The sequence below is a fragment of the Electrona antarctica genome, assembly GCF_951216825.1.
Source record: "Electrona antarctica genome assembly, contig: scaffold_200, whole genome shotgun sequence".
NCBI lineage: Eukaryota > Metazoa > Chordata > Actinopteri > Myctophiformes > Myctophidae > Electrona > Electrona antarctica.
Window position 1 is genome coordinate 149,626 of NW_027637729.1, and position 20,527 is coordinate 170,152.

At 41.4% G+C, this 20,527-nt stretch overlaps 1 protein-coding gene across 1 annotated transcript; it reads left to right on the plus strand.

Annotated features, from left to right (window-relative positions):
- Positions 1–111: 111 nt before the first annotated feature.
- Positions 112–20,447, plus strand: LOC306918710 (uncharacterized protein; the record flags this gene model as incomplete). The annotated part of the gene is made up of 7 exons (XM_079531582.1): positions 112–530; positions 1,787–1,879; positions 2,732–2,887; positions 3,607–3,750; positions 4,751–5,107; positions 13,523–13,687; positions 20,362–20,447. Exons 1-7 carry the CDS (start codon positions 422–424, stop codon positions 20,445–20,447), a joined length of 1,110 nt encoding a protein of 369 aa, XP_079387708.1. The 5' UTR covers positions 112–421.
- Between the last annotated feature and the right edge of the window lie 80 nt (positions 20,448–20,527).

Consider the following 20,527-nt stretch of genomic DNA (forward strand, 5'->3'; position numbering starts at 1 on the left):
CTATCTGACAGTTACACACCTCCACCACCAGGGGGCGAAAGGCATTAAGGCAACAGTGCCTGGATTCTTTATTGCGCATGCGTGAAAACTTTGACCCGGTCGGAAGTACTTGTTTGCATCACGTGGCCACGCCAGTTGTTTTCCACGGTAATGCTGTTGAACAAACATGTTGTCGTGCCTCTCGGGAATTGTTGATATGTCTGCCGTTATTAAACATTCTATATTACAGTAGGAACAGAAAGCTTGGTGGAAATGTCTCCTAAAGGAGGTGAAAAGCGTCAAATGGAGTCTGTACGGCTGAAGATAAATGAACAGCTAGCGTCGGTGGGAGAGGAGATATTGTTTGTTGTGGACAAACAGCAGCGTGGAGCTTAGCGTCAGAGTGTTTGTGTTGGAGCGCCTCAGCGCGGTGGGAGAGTTCATGGTCAACCTCTTCCAGAGAGAGATGGAGACACTAGAAACTCTGCTGGAGACACAAAACAAACGGATGGACATTGATTTTGATATGGACATCGATCTACACACTGCAGGTTAGTAGACTCGGTCACGGCCACACAGCCAACTCAAGGTACGGCCACGGAGCCGACTTGGGGACCCAACGCAGCTCCTCCAAGGAAAACAAACAAATTAACGGAGCTGAACGTGAATCCCCCCCACCGCCCACCCCGTTTTTTCCCCTCAATGTATATGTTTCTTTTCCCTTTTTACCTCCTTTATGATGAATTCCTGTTCTGTCCTTTGTCTATATAGAAGTGTCTATTTGTACGTCTCTAAATGTTTTTGATGATTTGAACATGGTGGACCCTATTGGAAACAAGTGTAATGCTTAATTGGGTCGTCCACTCACAGTTAACAGCCTTTGTATTGAGTTTGTGCTTGAAATGTACTGTAATTCTGCAAACTGTTAATACATTTTTCAATCAATCAAAACACCAGCTTAGCTACAAGTAGCATTAAGCTAGCTGAACTGAACTACATTTACCAGTTGTTCTACTAGCCCTAGAATGTCTGTGAACATACATAAATTACATATATTCCTGTAAACACAGCCGATCGGATGCCTCCGCTCCCAGTGAGCAAGGAGACATGGGCGGCATAAATGTGCTCCACGCTCTGTTTGTACTCACCCAATACATAATTCCAAAGAAGTGGAGTGAGATATTGTACTCTAGTTTCACATCCATGTAAAAGTTCAGGCAGAAAACGCTTGTTTATTCAAATATCTGATCTTTTCAAACATCTCTCATATCTTTTCCCGGGCTGCACACAGACGACATTTTCTCAGGGTGAGGGGTCCGGAATGACAGCTGGACTTCCATTTATGACAGTCACTCGCAGGGCAGGGTTTTCTGCTGCAGCCTAGGCTCCAGAGTCACAGGCATGGCGCACACAGTGCCTTTTAAATCCATTCTCTGCAGCTGCAAGAAATTTATATCAAACCAAAATAGCGCGTTTCATAAGGGCGTATTACATTCTAAAAGACAAGTGTAGGTTACATTACTGATGATAAAAAAAACTTCGGCCACATCAGTGAAATAATGTCCGATGTCGGGTATCGGTGCCAAAAATTACGGATACATCGGTGAGACCGATGTCAGGCTCTACTCACAACGCCTTGCTCTGCCAGGCGTTGTGAAGAGATTCAAGACACTTATTTTTTAAACGATGGTTATCCTGACAAAACAAATAGGTGAATAAATGTCATATTTGAGTTGACAAAAGCACTTTGAGTTGTGAGTTCCTCTGCTGATGCTACCTTCTCTCCTCCTTCTGTCTGTGTGTAAAGAGGTTTCATCTGAATATGAGGAGAGGAGATCCAGTCTGGTCCAGGAGGAACAACATCATCCACAGATTAAAGACGAACAGGAAGAGGAGACTGGTGAGTCAACTTTGACATTACTACGTAGGAAGATGTGGTGCAATACTCTCTCAGGTAAAACACAATGATGTTTTTATTAGTATTATTCTAACAAGACTAAAGGGATATCCAGAAACTGTAACGATAAAAATATAGTTTGGTAACTCATGGTCCCCTAAAAGACAGACAGACACACAGCATGTTGTTTCCGCTTGTGCCGCTACATAAGTATAGCACAACAAGTTTGAACCCATAATCATGTTTAGCTATTAAGATGTTTGGCATAAATGGTGAGAGTCACATAAATGGTCAGAGTCACAGGCACGGCACACGCAGTGGCTTTTAAAAAAGAGTTTGCAGAATTACAGTACATTTCAAACACAACTCAATACAAAAACTGTTAACTGTGAGTGGACGACCCAATAAAAGCATTACACTTGTTTACCAGAGGGTCCATCTTGTTCAATTCATCAAAACATTTAGAGATGTACAAATATACACTTCTATTTTTCCAAAGAACACAACAGGAATTCATCATAAAGGAGGTAAAAAGGGAAATATACAGTGAGGGGGAAAAGGGGTGGTTGGGGGTAGATTACATTAATGATGATTAAAAAAAACGTTTTGGCCACATCTGTGAAATAATGTCCGATGTCGGGCATCGGCGCCAACAATGACGGATACATCGTTGAGACCGATGTCGGGCTCTACTCAACACCTTGCTCTGCGAGGCATTGTGAAGAGACTCGAGACACTAATTTTTTAAACGATCCTGATAAAACGAATAGGAGAATAATCTTTGAGTTGACAAAAGCACTTTGAGTTGCTCTGCTGATGCTACCGTCTCTCCCCTCCTCCTGTCTGTGTGTAAAGAGGTTTCATCTGAATATGAGGAGAGGAGATCCAGTCTGGTCCTGGAGGAACCACACCCTCCACAGATTAAAGAGGAACAACAGGAGAGGAGATCCAGTCTGGTCCTGGAGGAACCACAACCTCCACAGATTAAAGAGGAACAGGAAGAGGAGACTGGTGAGTCAACTTTGACATTACTACGTAGGAAGATGTGGTGCAATACTCTCTCAGGTAAAACACAATGATGTTTTTATTAGTATTATTCTAACAAGACTAAAGGGTTATTCAGAAACTGTAAGAATAAAAATATAGTTTGGTAACTCATGGTCCCCTAAAAGACACAGACACACAGCATGTTTCCGCTTGTGCCGCTACATAAGTATAGAACAGCAAGTTTGAACCCATGTTTAGCTATTAAGATATTTGTGCGTGAGACTTTTAAGATTTTAAGCACGAGACATGGTACTGGTCCACTCAAAGGGTTAAGTGATCTGTCCAGGAAGGTTCTAATCATCAATCAGCACCAGACACTTCATTCAGGAGTGGTGGATTCTTGAGCCACAATGGTTCTGCATGCTCCACCTGGGCAACGGTGGTGCTGCAGGCTCCACCTGGGCAACGGTGGTGCTGCAGGCTCCACCTGGGCAATGGTGGTGCTGCAGACTCCGCTTGCAGCTTGAATGGCCCTCCTAAAGGCCTCACCGTGGGTGTGTTGGGCTTCCTCCTCACGGAAGACACAGGCTGGGGCGCCAACCCATACTGCTCCCGTGTGCCGTCTACATTCCGGCTTTCACCCGTCTCTCCGGTGGTCACCAGACTACTCCTGGTTGTTCAGTTGTTCAGTAAACCCTTATTGAATGATAAGTACAAGTTGTTTTTACTGGTGATTTCCACAGAGCACCACAGGGAGAGGTCTACAGTATCTAGAGAGATGGCCTCCAAAAGACATTCAACGTTGTCAGAGGAACAGCCAGAGGTGGACCAGAGACGTGGACTGTTTGATGCGAAGATGCAACCTGTAGTAAAGTTGTACCGTATAGGTATGTGCTGTTTTGTTTACTTACTTACATAAAGGGATATTTCACTTTCAAAATAATTGTGGGTAATGTTATCGTCTACTATATTTATTTTTATCAGACAAGCCCATTGTAACTTCAAACTCCATTTTAACCATCGTAGATACACAGAAAACACCCATCCCTGGTTCTAGTGAATGATATTGTCCTTCCTTAGAGCAGGGGTTCTCAACCTGTGGGCCGGGACCCCTTGGGGGGTCGCCAAATTATTTTGGGGGGTCCCCAAATTATTACAAAAATAATAATAATCTTTTTTTTGCAACTGGATGGCTGGAAAATGGAAATGAAGAGTTTACATGGTAAACATAGTGCATGCATACACCTCCCTAATGATTATATCTGGTTTCAGTATTTATTTATGGTGTATTGTCTCTATTATTAAGGTTATTGTAGCAGTCAATTTATATTGGGGGTCGGGAGGGGGCGGGGCGGGGTCCCGAGACATTGCCAAAGCATTTCCGGGGGTCCCCGGCCAAAAACGTTGAGTACCCCTGCCTTAGAGGGGGACAGCCATAGCTGAATGGGTAGAGAGCCTGTCTAGGAAACAGAATGTACCACAGTGATCATGCATCAATTCAAGATTGAGACCTGGAGTCACCACTCCACACTATATGTATGACACACTCAAAAATCATTGTATTATTGGAACATGTTTGTTGAAACTTCCAACAACCAGTTTGAGTTTGTGTCAATTGTTTTAGTTGTCTTTTCTTTTTTTCTTGTAGTGTAATTTTGTCATAACCTTCTGTTGAACACGTATTACTTATTTGTAACTATTTAAATGCAACATTATAATCAATACAAACAAAAGATGTCTTCTAAAATCTTTACTTGGACAAGTAAGTAAATGTAATGCTCAAAAATGTAATGCCTGAAAACTGTCTTTGATTAGAAATGGAGAAGATGATGTTCCTCCAAAAATGCAAACATTAAATGTTTTTCTCTCTTTGTGTCTTTTTTCTAGCCGTCCCGCACCTCCCTGTGTGTAAAGAGGAGGTTTTCACTGAACAACCGGAGAGGACCTCCAGTCTGGTCCAGGAGGAACCACAACCACCACAGATTAAAGAGGAGCTACTTCAAAGACCAATGGAGGCTGATGGGTCAAACTTGACATTACTAGCAGTGAAAAGTGAAGATGATCATGATGATGAAAACAGAGAGACAGAGCCTGTAGCTGGCACCTCAACCGAACACATGAAAACACAAGCTGATGTAGAGGACTGTGGAACATCACAACCAACTAGTGACAACCAGCTCCTCTCTTCACACTGTTCTGTATCTGACACTGAAGACAGTGATGAGTGGCAGGAGCCCAGTGAAGGTCAGTCAACTTTAAACACACTGAAGTCACACAAGACACAACATGTGGAAGGACAAAGATTGTCTTTGAACAGCAAGCTGTCCAAGGACTTAAAATCATCAAAACATATTCACTCCATGAGGAGCCACACAGGGAAGAAACGCTTTAGTTGTACAGACTGTGGCAAATGTTTTTATCTTAAGGAAAATCTGACTAAGCACTCAAGGATTCATACAGGGGAAAAGCCATTCACTTGTACAGTTTGAGGTAAAGGCTTTATTCAGAGTGGTGATCTAAAAACACACATGAGGACTCATACAGGGGAAAAGCCCTTTACATGTAACGTGTGTGGTAAAGGCTTTGCTCTGGGTGGTAATCTAAAAAGACACATGAGGACTCATACAGGGGAAAAACCATTTACTTGTAAAGTGTGTGGCAAAGGCTTTGCTATGAGTGGTTATCTAAAAACACACATGATGACTCATACAGGGGAAAAGCCCTTTACTTGTAATGTGTGTGGTAAAGGCTTTGCTCAGGGTGTTAATCTAAAAACACACATGATGACTCATACAGGGGAAAAACCCTTTACTTTTAACGTATGTGGTAAAGCCTTTGCTAGGAGTGCTACTCTAAAATCACACACAAGGACTCATGAAAGGGGAAAGCCCATAGACACATGAGGACTCATACAGGGAGGAAACCCTTTAGTTGCAGTTAGTGCCAAATGCTTGGTCAAAATGCACATCTGAGGATAATGAGGAGGAATCATACAGGGAAGAAGTGGTTAGTTGTAATAGTAATAAATGCACATTTTCCCCATGAACCCATTTGAGTTGACACATGATATAACATCATTCATTCTATTCCAGGATGACAATGACAGTTAGATACTAAAGCAGTGGAATCGCATAATCTGACAATAGAGCGTCACAGTCCCGCCCCTTTCAGAACGAAGAGGGCACCAGAAGAGAAGTTCCCATTCATTACTGTACTGTAACAGCATGCTGGATGGAAACCGTGCATGTCAAAAACTGTAAAAGTAGCAAATCTACAATCTCTAAATGTGTTGTGCTGCGTCTGGAGCTTGCAGATCTGCTATGTGTTTATACCAGTTTTAGTCTTCTTAACGCTAGACCACAAACCCTACAACACTAACCCCAGAACTCTTAACAAACGTTAAAGGTAGACAATAACTGTCTGTTGGATACATAGCATTTGTGCCATGATGGAGTGCCAGGAGGGATAGCGAGGGAATTGTAAAATAAAATGATAAATGGCTGGTAACATTGTCAACTGTGTACATTAACGTCAAATTAGTTTATGCAAGTCCATGAAGTACCTCTAAACAATATGTACATTGTCTTTGTTTCCAATTCAGTGTTGCATCATCAGTCTGGCTTCCCTGTTCTACCAGAGGTGAATGAACGAAGATTGGCTAAAAAAAAATGCCACTGCTGTGATCAGTGTGGTAAACGCTTCCCTACAACGTCCAGACTTAAAATACACCAGCGAATGCACACTGGAGAGAAACCCTATGGATGTGATCAGTGTGGACAAAACTTCTCTCATATGTCAAGCCTTAAAAAACACCAGCGGATTCACACTGGAGAGAAACCCTATGGATGTGATCAGTGTGGACACCACTTCTCTCGAATGGACAAACTTAAAAGCCATCAGAAGGTTCACACTGGAGAGAAACCTTATGGATGTGATCAGTGTGGACAACACTTCTCTCAAATGGCAAGCCTTAAAAGCCACCAGAGAATTCACACAGGAGAGAAACCATATGGATGTGATCAGTGTGGACAACACTTCTCTCAACTGGCAAGCCTTAAAAGCCACCAGAGAATTCACACTGGAGAAAAACCATATGGATGTGATCAGTGCGGACAACACTTCTCTCAAATGGCAAACCTTAAAACACACCAGAAAGTTCACACTGGAGAGAAACCTTATGTATGTGATCAGTGTGGACAACACTTCTCTCAAATGGACATCCTTAAAAGCCACCAGAAAATTCACACTGGAGAGAAACCCTATGGATGTGATCATTGTGGAATACACTTCTCTAGATTGTCCAACCTTAAACGCCACCATAAGGTTCACACTGGAGAGAAACCCTATGGATGTGATCAGTGTGGACAACACTTCTCTCTAATGGCCCACCTTAAAAAACACCAGAGAATTCACACTGGAGAGAAACCCTATGGATGTGATCAGTGTGGAAATCATTTGCTCGAAAGGACAAACTTAAAAGCCATCAGAATGTTCACACTGGAGAGAAACCCTATGGATGTTATCAGTGTGGACAACACTTCTCTCAAATGGCAAGCCTTAAAAGCCACCAGAGAATTCACACAGGAGAGAAACCATATGGATGTGATCAGTGTGGACAACACTTCTCTCAAATGGCAAGCCTTAAAAGCCACCAGAGAATTCACACAGGAGAGAAACCCTATGGATATGATCAGTGTGGACAACACTTCTCTCATATGTCAAACCTTAAACGCCACCAGATAATTCACACTGGAGAGAAACCCTAATCATTCTGATGTGTGTGGAAAAGCATTTTGACATTCAATAATGTTTGAATTTACAGGATGTACACACAATTTAATCTGTTCCCTTCTGGTCAGTTAATTCACGCCATGAACGCACATATATATGACATATAAATCAGTTTGGTAACATGCTTCATTAGAGCGACTGAGAAACACTAACCAAGTGTTGCATGATGAGCATTATGGTATTTTTTAAGCAATTGTCTATTAAGAAGGGTAATATAATAACCCACAAGTTGATTTGTTGATTAATTGCAAGTAAACTTAACACACTGTTTATGTACTATTTATCATTCACTGAGTCAATTATTTTCAGAGAAAGTACAGGAAAGAACAGTATAGCCTACTTTTGTCTTGTAGCCTCTTAGACCAAATGTACTGTGTTCTGCCATTGTGCTGATTTCCTACATCTTTCTATCTAGATTCTGCTTCATTACATTCATTACATCTGACCTTACCATGTTTATTATTGTCATCCTTTTCTTATGCTGCATTGTCTTTGCGGAGCATAACCACTTACATTTAGCTGCAGGCAGAAATCTCAGGTGTCTTAAGTTTCAATATTAATTGTATTCTCAATGATATTGTTTCGCCATAATTTGACCTGTAGATTTGCTGTAGGTTACATTTAGATTATATTTATTTTGTCCACAATTTCTTAGTAGGCTACATAATTAACAATTACACTATAGTGACACATTTGTTTATTCCTTTATGTCTCTGTTGTAAATAATGTAAATAATGGTTGTGCAGTCACAAATAAAGACAAATATTCAAAGTTGAGGTGTTTTTAGCTTGAGTTTATAAGAGTACAGTGTGTTAATTTCACCAAAGCTGAATTGATTTGGAGCAATCATGTGCAAATTAGGTGTCTATAGGGACCTGATTGCCCAATATATCTAATGGTTCTGCTTGAATAACAAGAGGGAGATGAGAGGGACTCATTCATACAAGGACATTAATAGAGTTTGGTTTTAAATGTAATGCAAAAGTAAATCACCACAGGACATGAAGAATAGTTAGAACTTTTGCCACACTGCAACACTAGCTTTTAAAGGACCACTTTTCAACCTACCTCCATACCACCTTTTTTTCTACAATTTTCTTTCACATACCTTCCTGATCTCTCAGTGAGTAAGCACTACAAACGCTATTAATGTTCTTTCTCCCATCAAAACACACAAAACCCTGAGTGCAGAAATAGCATGAAACTATGTATCCACAATGTAAGGTCAAACATGTAAACATCACATGATACAGTAAGACGTTTAAGCTAAATGGATAAGTACCAATATATTAAAAATGTGGGAATTTAAACATGTACTGGATAAGTACCAATAGATTCAAAATGTGGGAATTTAAACATGTACTTTTTGAAATAAAATGATCCAGTACGAGTCCCAATGGAGAGTGTCTGGTAGATGTTAAGCAAAATAATCCTTTAAGGTTTTAAAAGTTTATTATAAAGCAGCAGCATTTAGTTTGTATGCACCACATATCTAGAACAAACTTACAGAAAACAGCAGATATGCTGCCCCCCTTTTGTTTTTTTATCACAATAAAATATGTTTTGTTTCCCCCTGCCTTCAAATCAAATCAAATGTATTTATATAGCACATTTAAAAACAACTCTCATTGTACCAAAGTGCTTCACAAGGCAGAATATAGTGGAATACAATACAATACAATACAATAATGCAATACAATACAATACAGTACAATTCAGTGCAGAAGACGTCAATAGTAAAAAAAAACAGGCAAATAGGACAAAGTAATCTAAAAAGGAAAGGTGCAAGATCATGTCGGTGGTGCAAAGGCTTGTGAATATAAAAATGTTTTAAGTTGTGATTTAAAAGACTCAACGGAGGGCGCAGACCTAACGGCGAGGGGAATGTTGTTCCACAGTGTGGGGGCTGCGACAGCAAAGGCGCGGTCGCCCCTGAGCCTCTTTTTGGTGTGCGGAACCCCTAAGAGACCCCTGTCAGCTGACCTGAGGGTCCTGGTAGAGGGGGGGTAGGATAGGAGGTCGGTGATGTAGGAGGGGGCCAGCCCATTAAGGGCTTTGTATACAAACAGGAGGGTTTTGAACTGGATTCTGAACCGGACCGGCAGCCAGTGGAGAGAGGCCAGGACAGGGGTGATGTGATCTCTCTTCCTGGTGCTGGTCAGGAGTCTGGCTGCTGCATTTTGAACAAGTTGTAGACGGGACAGGGATGACTGACTAATCCCAGTGTAGAGGGCATTACAGTAGTCTAACCGGGATGATATTAGTGCGTGGATGACTATTTCAAGGTCGTGTGTGGAGAGAAATGGTTTGATTTTGGAGATGGAGCGGAGGTGAAAGAAACTGGATTTGACTATTGCATTAATTTGTTTATCGAATTTAAACGCAGAGTAAAAAAAGACTCCTAGGTTTTTGGCATGGGGTTTGACAGAAGTGGAGAGGGTGCCAAGATTGTTTTGGATTTGAGTAATGGAATCAGGTGGACCAAATAGTACGACCTCAAACTTGCTGTCATTCAGTTGGAGATAATTTTGTGCCATCCAACATTTAATGTCAGTAAGGCAGTTATTTAAGTTGGTGAGTGTGGAGTGGTCATTGGGCCTTGAATGAGGGTTTCCTCTTTCTTTCGCTTCTGAACTGTATTTGTACTTTTGACTTGTTTTAGTTCATCATTATGATGTTATGTTTGCGTTTCCTGATTTGTGCAAAGCACATCGAACTGCCTTGCAGATATTTTATATAAATAATTAGGATAATCATAAGGTTTTCTATAGAATATGCTTTGACTCTGACAGTGTCTGTTCTTGTACTGGATATAGTTTAGATTCATTAAATAAAGTAAAATGGTCTCAGTTCATCCATAATGTGATCATTAACAGGTGATCTGTCCAATGCCAGACAACCAGTGACCATTAACATTTTAATCGCTGCATTTGAATGCAGCGATTATATTGTATAGTGAATTAAGCACCAGCCATCATCATTTGCCTATTTGCATTTTAACCAGGGGAAAGAATGTGGGTTGGTTCATTATTTAGCATTTGGAGAAAAAAAGCTGTTGCTGTTATTGTGTCTCTGTTGTTAATAATTAACCATGTAATCATAATATGATTATAATAAGAATAATGACACATGGACACATGTTTCTACACATATGCAGATTCCACTGTAAATAAAGTTAAGACATCAAATAAAAACAATAGAGCACAACGTGGCTATGAGACTTTGAGGATTTGGAAATAGAGTACATTGTTGTTAGGCCTTGAACATCGTTTGTAGTAAAAATGCAGGTGAAAACAATGTTTTCAAAAAAATAATTGGAGAATTTAGATAGTTAATTTGATATCCCAACACACAAAGAAGATACAAATAAGAGTACAGAAGGTGTTTATATATAAATTATATATATTTTAAGTCAAGCTGATGATACATACATGATCCAATAGGCTACTGTTCACCCTGGCATTTTGTGTTATATTTTAAATAATAACATACTAACTCTGACTGTGATCATTTCACAATGCATTTAGACAAATATATAAAGTACATTGTATGGTATAGATAACATTTTAGTATAATGTATACATATAACAGTGCAGGGGTCCAATGCCCCCCACCCCCTGTTAGGTTGTGATTGGTGGAGGGGATTCTATTGTTCTCCACTTTGGCCAATCCACCTCAGGCTCTCTAGTATAAGAAGAGTGTGTAGTTGTCAGTTCTCCACAACTCCTCCAGGGTATCATTCATTTCAGATCAGATCTGACCTGGCTGTGGACTCCAGACTTCAGGTGAAGATTAACTCTCTCAACCCCAGGAACAATTCTGCTCAACAGGATGATCACCAAGACCTATGTAAGTTACTTATCTTTATGGATATACAGCATGTCGTAATATGTCATAATATTAGCATAGACTAAGACAAAATGTTCTATGTCTCTTTCTAAAATGCACAAACATTTGCAATTAATCAAAAATAATCACCATCCAGTAAATCTAGAATCAACATGCTCATATACATGTAGGGCTGACCTCGATTAGTCGAATAGTCGACTAATCGATCGGAACGGGTCTCAGTCGACTGACAACCTCTCAGTCGATGTTCACCAAAAAAAACAAAAAAAAAAACAGTCGGGACGATTTTTTTCTTTTGGGCCGGGTGGAAAACCCCTCCTCCGTTATAATGTATGCTCCCAGTCCCCGCACCGCAGCATCGGGGAACACTCTGGCAGCCAGAGTAAAGGCTGGGAGGGACCGAGCCGAGGGAGGCTACTGTACTGTAGCCTACATGTTGTTTATGCTCCGGAGTCCAGACCCATGCAGTTTAATAATATACAGTCACAACAGAATGCACACTGCTGTCTCGTGTCTCATCACAATCCCAATGCGCCACCCGTGAAGTCGGGGGGAAAATAAAAAACAGGCTGCTAGTGTTAGTGTAGGGTCGGGGATCGTTAGTTTAGCGCGTAGCTACTGATTCAACCCACTGATTGAACTTCATCTCCGCCTGTAATCTAGGTTATTTTTTTATTGACAACGTGAACGAACCCCGACACCAGCGCTGCAAAAATAGACAGATCTACAAGCTCTCAACGCGTAGCGAACGGCGCTGCAAAAACAGGCAGGACGCGATGCCTTGAGAGCTTGTGGATCAGCCTCCCCGACGGTGCGGGGAGGCAAGAGTTCTCCGGGGAGGAGGAGAAGTTACCAGGGCAGGCTACATGTTGCTGCGGCTAACAACACTGTCACCAGCCAGTGGTTGTGATGTTAGCGTGGCTTGCAGCTGCTTGTCCGTTCCAACTTCACTTCATCTCCACCTGTAACTTATTTTTTATTTTGTTACCCTGGCTGCGCAGCTGCGCTGCAAAAATAGACGGATCTACAAGCTCTCAACGCGTAGCGAACGGCGCTGCAAAAACAGACGATGGGCGATTGAAAACAATTGGCATATCGCCCAACCTTAATGCAAATGTGTTGTTGTTTTCTTTTGGGGGGGGGGGGGGGTGCAGGGGGGTGTTCAGTCGACTATCAGTCGACTAACAGCAAATTTATTCATATTAATTTCGACTATACAAATCCTTAGTCGGGGACAGCCCTATATACATGTAATGTGTTCATAACGGTTTAGCCTTCTTAACGATAGAACGCTAACCCTAGAACACCTAACAAACGGGAGACAATAACAGTCTGTTGTATAGGCTACATATAATTTGTGCCATGAGGGAGTGCCAGGAGAGATAGCGAGTGGAACTGTAAAATCAAATGATAAATGGTTGGTAAAATTGTCATTTATGTACATTAACGTCAAATTAGTTGCAAGTCAATGAAGTAACTCTAAACAATATGTCCCTTGTCTTTGTTTCCAATTCAGTGTTGCATCATCAGTTTGGCTTCCCTGTTCTACCAGAGGTGAATCAACAACAAAGCTTGACTAAACAAAAATGCAACTGCTGTGATCAGTGTGGTAAAAGCTTCCCTACAATGTCCAAACTTAAAAGCCACCAGCGAATTCACACTGGAGAGAAACCCTATGGATGTGATCAGTGTGGACACCACTTCTCTCAAATGGCAAGCCTTAAAAGCCACCAGATAATTCACACTGGAGAGAAACCCTATGGATGTGATCAGTGTGGACAACACTTATAGAACGCTAACCCTAGAACACCTAACAAACGGGAGACAATAACAGTCTGTTGTATAGGCTACATATAATTTGTGCCATGAGGGAGTGCCAGGAGAGATAGCGAGTGGAACTGTAAAATCAAATGATAAATGGTTGGTACAATTGTCATTTATGTACATTAACGTCAAATTAGTTGCATGTCAATGAAGTAACTCTAAACAATATGTCCCTTGTCTTTGTTTCCAATTCAGTGTTGCATCATCAGTTTGGCTTCCCTGTTCTACCAGAGGTGAATGAACAACAAAGCTTGACTAATCAAAAATGTCACTGCTGTGATCAGTGTGGTAAAAGCTTCCCTACAATGTCCAAACTTAAAAGTCACCAGCAAATTCACACTGGAGAGAAACCCTATGGATGTGATCAGTGTGGACACCACTTCTCTCAAATGGCAAGCCTTAAAAGCCACCAGATAATTCACACCGGAGAGAAACCCTATGGATGTGATCAGTGTGGACAACACTTATCTCAAATGGCAAACCTTAAAATACACCAGCGAATTCACACTGGGGAGAAACCCTATGCATGTGATGTGTGTGGACAACACTTCTCTCGAATGGACATCCTTAAAAGCCACCAGAGAATTCACACTGGAGAGAAACCATATGGATGTGATCAGTGCGGACAACACTTCTCTCAAATGGCAAACCTTAAAACACACCAGAAAGTTCACACTGGAGAGAAACCCTATGGATGTAATCAGTGTGGACACCACTTCTCTCAAATGGCAAGCCTTAAAAGCCACCAGATAATTCACACCGGAGAGAAACCCTATGGATGTGATCAGTGTGGACAACACTTATCTCAAATGGCAAACCTTAAAATACACCAGCGAATTCACACTGGGGAGAAACCCTATGCATGTGATGTGTGTGGACAACACTTCTCTCGAATGGACATCCTTAAAAGCCACCAGAGAATTCACACTGGAGAGAAACCATATGGATGTGATCAGTGCGGACAACACTTCTCTCAAATGGCAAACCTTAAAACACACCAGAAAGTTCACACTGGAGAGAAACCCTATGGATGTAATCAGTGTGGACACCACTTCTCTCAAATGGCAAGCCTTAAAAGCCACCAGATAATTCACACTGGAGAGAAACCCTATGGATGTGATCAGTGTGGACAACACTTCTCTCAAATGGCAAACCTTAAAATACACCAGCGAATTTACACTGGGGAGAAACCCTATGGATGTGATGTGTGTGGACAACACTTCTCTCGAATGGACATCCTTAAAAGCCACCAGAGAATTCACACTGGAGAGAAACCATATGGATGTGATCAGTGCAGACAACACTTCTCTCAAATGGCACACCTTAAAAAACACCAGAGAATTCACACTGGAGAGAAACCCTATGGATGTGATCAGTGTGGGCAACACTTCTCTCGAATAGACAGCCTTAAAAGCCACCAGCGAATTCACACTGGAGATAAACCCTATGGATGTGACCAGTGTGGACAATGCTTCTCTCACATGAAGAGTCTTAAAATCCTTAAAGAATTAACACTGGGGAGAAACCCTAATGATACTGATGTATGTGGAAAATCATTTTGTAATTCAAATAATGTTTGAATTTCCAGGTTGTACACACTGAATTTGTTCCCTTCTTGTCAGTGTGGAAAGAGATGTATTAATTCACATCATGAACGCACATATATTTGAAATATAAATATGTTCAGTGTTTTATATAGCTTCATTAGAGCGGGTGAGAAACATCAGCAAATCCACAAACCAAGTGTAGCATGATGAGCATTATGGCATTTGTTAAGCAATTGTTTTTTAAGAAGGGTAATATAATAACCCACAAGTTGATGTGTTGATTAATTGCAAGTAAACTTAACATACTGTTTTTGTACTATTTCTCATTCACGGTTAGACCAAATGTGCTGCCATTGTGCTGATTTCCCACTACATCTTTCTATCTAGATTCTGTATTTCTGCTTCATTACATTCATTACATCTGACCTTACCATGTTTATTATTGTCATCCTTTTGTTATGTTGCATTGTCTTTGCGGAGCATAACCACTTGTCCATTTACATTGAGCTGCAGGCAGAAATCTCAAGTATCTCAAGTCTCAATATTCATTTTATTCTCAATGCTATTGTTTCGCCATAGTTTGACCTGTAGGTTACATTTAGATTTATTTTTATTTTGTCTTTTGTTCTTTTTGTTGCCATCGTGTGTTACTTTTCTTAGTAGACTATATCATTAAAAATGTAAATAATGGTTGTGCAGTCACAAATAAAGACAAACATTCAAAGTCGAGAGGTGTTTTTTTTAGCTTGAGTTTATAGGAGTAGAGTGTGTTAATTTCAGTCAATAACTATTTGGAAGGCAATAACACACCTTGTAATGTAGGAGCACAACAGTTTTGCAACACTAAGTAAGGTGTTGTTATGAACAACCACATATTATTGTATTAACACAATATCACAAACACCTGGTCCTTCACCAAAGCTGAAAGATTTGGAGCAATCATGTGCAAATTAGGTTTATATAGGGACCTGATTGTCCAATCTATCTAATGGTTCTGCTTGAATAACAAGATGGAGATGAGAGGGACTCATTCATACAAGGACATTAACAGAGTTGGGCTTTAAATATAATGCAAAAGTCAATCACCACAGGACATGAAGAATAGTTAGAACTTTTGCCACACTTACAATTTACAACACTAGCTTTTAAATGACCACTTTTCAACCTGCCTCCATACCATTTTTTTTCTACAATTTTCTTTCACATAGATCTCTGTCTCAGTTTCCTGTCTCTACACTCTTATTATAACATGAAAAACATGAAGGCAAAAACACGTATTTAAAGGAGGAAGCAATCAATAAAAAGGAAACTGAACAGTGCATACAAGGTATTACTATACTGTTATGTTCTAGTAGAAGTTAGGCAAAATACTCCTTTAAAGACGGAGTGCCACAATTTTTCCACCCTAAAACATGATCATCAGGTATTATTACAAAATAAGGGGGAAGTGTACAGTAGGCATATTTGTTAAAATCATGCTTTTATGTGGACACGCCCACCAGTTAATTAATTATGCCTGGTTTGCCTGGTGGGTGGTAATCCACCTGAACTGAAGCCGCACCCACAGCTGTAGTTGTATGATAAAGGGGGAGGGGTTAGGGGAGGGGCTGATAGTGTCGTGTCACTATATTACTGTTTATTTAATTGGCCCGTTTCGACTGTCAATGGTTCAGCCTCCAGGAAGAAACCCTAAATACAAAGTTAATACACCATTGCACATAAAAACGACTCCAGGGTGTCTAATGAACATAGACACATGAAAAACACACACACACATGCAGCCACGCACGCACGCACGCACGCACGCACACACACATGCAGCCACGCACGCACGTGCGCACGCGCACACACACACGCATGCAGCCACGCATGCCACACGCATGCCACGCACGCGCACACACACACACACACACACACACACACACACACACACACACACACACACACACACACACACACACACTTTAACTGTGCGTGAAAACACACTGTAGTAATGGAAAGACATGCCCAAAATGAGGACACACCTTCTTGTTACCAAATCACTGAATGGTTTTACAGTTTACAATGTAGTCACTGATTGTCTCTGTGTAGCTCAGTCAGTATAGCTCCCGCCTTCGGTCCACAAGGTTGTGAGTTCAAATCCCGGTACAGACAACTCAGCTCGTCAGTCTCATTTGTGCATGTTGTTCTAATTGCGCATTGTTCTTCTTCTATCTTGGTCCCGCTTTATCGCTGCTTGCAGCTATATTATTGTCATTATAATGGTGGTCATATTGTCATTATCATTTTGATAACAGTGTATATATATATATATATATATGTACCCGAAATCCATCATAATCCCACCAAAAAAGCATCAATAACCGCTAATAACCGCAAACGTGCACCCGCGCGTTTGGCGGTGGTGGTACTTGGAGTGACAAATACAATCTGAGGTGGTACTTGGTGTAACAAGGTTGAGAACCACTGATCTATCCTATGGTGTATATATATAAACCGTGCTGCTATAACAATTCTGCTACGGACCTCTCTGCTGGCACAATCAATCAAATATATATAAATTACGATCATAGGAAGCGGGTCTGTAAGGCTAGGCAAGGCTTAGCCTTCCCAAAAACCTACCCAATGGTAAAACAAAGTCGGACAGTGTTTTATCCGCTCCCAAACTTTTTCGGGAGAAATAAAAAGACATTGTTTGTGACTTTATTTTTCGGAGGGCACGCTAAACGAACAGTGTAAAAATGACATCAATGACATGAATCATTCCAACGCGATAGACCTCCCTCCCTATAATGCTTCCCCTCTATATAAAAATGACAATATATAACTCTAATGTCGTATTTCGTCTGACTCTGAGCAATGTGCCTGGCTCTGGCTGTTACAATAATGTGTGGTGCCCTATTTTATTGTCTCAATACAAAGTCGGACAGTGTTTGCTGCGCAAGGGTATTCAATATAGAGCTCATGTGGCACCAGCTGAAAACACCAAAGCACTAAAAACTATACTTATAAATTTACCAATAAAATACAAGTGATAATTGTATATAGGTGCTTCGCCCACCACGCCACCTTTTTGAGAGGTCTGGTCCTTAAATACTACAAATATAAAAACAAGGCAACACAGGTTCGTGGACAACTTCAAATATAAAAGGCAAACTTAAAACAGAGGCCGATTTGAATGAACAAACAAATACTTTTATTACACTAAAATAAACAATAACTCTTAAAATGTCCTTATCAAAAGGTGTGCAAATTGGGCCAACAGGGGGGGATTCAGTCCATGAGGGGATCTCCAGGGACTTCTTTCTTCTTGGTTCACTGTGAATATACAAGGAAAAGCCGCCAGTACATCTGTTCACAGTAACTTGAGTTCAATGATAGTTACAGGTGGAGTACGTTGCCAAATACCAGAGAACGTTACTTACAACAAGCCCAGACAGATGTCTGGGCACTGCTGTGGTCGGGGGTATTGGGTTCTGCCGTCTCTATGCTCCGTCTCTGTTCCGTCCATCACCCGTTTGCCTCCCATTGCACCGTCAACTGCCGTCTCTCTCTCGACTGGTCTCTGGGCAGCCTCGTCCCCACAGGCAAGGCCAGGCCGGGCACACACCAGCCGGGGCCGTGGTCGTGGCTCTTACAGTTGTCGAAGGCATGGCTCTCGTGGCACTTATAGCCCATCTACGGTCGGCAATCATGGCTATCACTGACCCCCGGGCTGGGGTGTCCCGGCCCCCGTCCTGGGCCCAGCCTATGGGAGCTGCCCTTTTTCCTCCTTCTCCAACACAGCCTTCCTTAAACCTTCTCCCAAAACACTCTCTCCTTGTTCCCTTTGCCAGCCCCAATATATAGGGCTCTTGATTGCTGGCCACGCCCATGCCCAGGTGCAAGTCAGTCACTCAGCTGCAGGTCCTTAGTTAGTTATGGTAGCCAGTCAGTGGAAAAATAGTTATACAAAATCATGCAGTTCAAACAGAAATAAATATTAAGCAAAACAATAAAGTAAAATCACTCGACAATCTCACTGTACAGCATACAAAATTATAAAACACAGCAAATCATGAAAATTACAATAAACCAAAACACATCTAAAATTCCACCGGCTCACACTCACATCGTCACTATAATTATAGTTTGGTAAACTGAAATGAAAAAGAAAAAAATAACTTGAGTTGTCCTGTCAGTTGAAACTGCTGCCTTGAATTAGTTGGAATGTAACATTTAGAAGACAATGGCAAGCCGTCAACGGGTGCAGGGAGGTGTGAAGATCATTAGACGAGTGGGGGAGAGAATGGCCAATCAAATCGCACGAAAAACACGGTCATCCTGACCGTTAGCCGTCATAGTAGTAGAGAATTTATCTTAGACATGCTAGTGTTAATTATCAGTGAAGTATGCAAATGTAATTGCTTGTTGGTTGAGTGTAACATATACAAAGGTGAGTGTTTGTGGATGGCAAGTTCAACATGGAAATAAATAATACTTACTCCCAAGCTTCTGATGAAGAATTCCTTTTGTTGGAAATTAACATGTGTTCATATTGAGCATGATAAGCTCTCTGGTGCGAGAGGCAGTCCCTGTGAATATCCAAAGTTTCAATTCATAAGTCTGTGTTGGATATGGTAGACTATTTGATACACAACATAAGACAATATAAAAAGGGAACAATAAAATAACTTAACTCAACACCTAAAATCATCTGTGCAGGCATAACATTTTTTGTTTGTAGTTATATTGCATCGTGTATTTGTTTGTGTGACATGTGGATTTCATTATTTAGCCTATCCACAATTCATGGACATTTAAAAAGAAGACTATATGTCAAAAGGGACATTTCATAATTCAAGGTGTTTATAATTAATTGTGTTAAAAGGTGTGTTGTGATTTACTTTACAGTTTTTCACGGTGTCTTAATACACTGGGTAAATAAAGTGCCCTTGTGAACTTCAGTTGGAGCTTAGTTGATCTACATCAGATTGTTTATGTAGCCCCCAGCCAAGACCCAGCCCGCAACAGCCCTGCCAATCGGGCTCAGCCCTATTGGCACGACAGGTTGCGCGTTGGTCTGGCGAGTGGGAGGCCCGGGTTCAATCCCCGCTTTCCGCGCAATGCTACAATCAGGAGCAGTAATACACAATGCAAATTTAATTTATTTGTGGTGGTACTTAGATTTGTAGGTCGCGGTGTATAGGGCTGCACACGCCAATCAAGTCTAGATCGGCATAGACTCGCTCTTGAGGGCTTTATAAGCCACTTCCACTCAAGGCTGATTGGTTTCGGACGGCGCAGCCTCGTGTGAATGCGCATATCGAGGGCAAGTGTGTCGGGCGAGTGGCGAGTTAGCCCCCTGCTACTGTGTTCGCCCCCTGCTACTGTGTTTTGCGGTGAGCGTGCTAGTATCCCGTACTATGGCGAGCATGAATTAAGCAGAACTGAGCTCATGTATGTGTCGAACTCTTATATTTCTGTTTCATGCATTTTCTCCCTAAGCCATGACCAAGACAAAGAGGCGCAGCTGTCCCCACTGTGGGGTTGACCAAGACAAAGAGGCGCAGCTGTCCCCACTGTGGGGTTGAAGCCATGACTAAAAGAAGAGCAGCTGTCCCCACTGTGGGGTTGAAAACAATGCAGCCAAGAAGTCATGCGGGACCTGCTA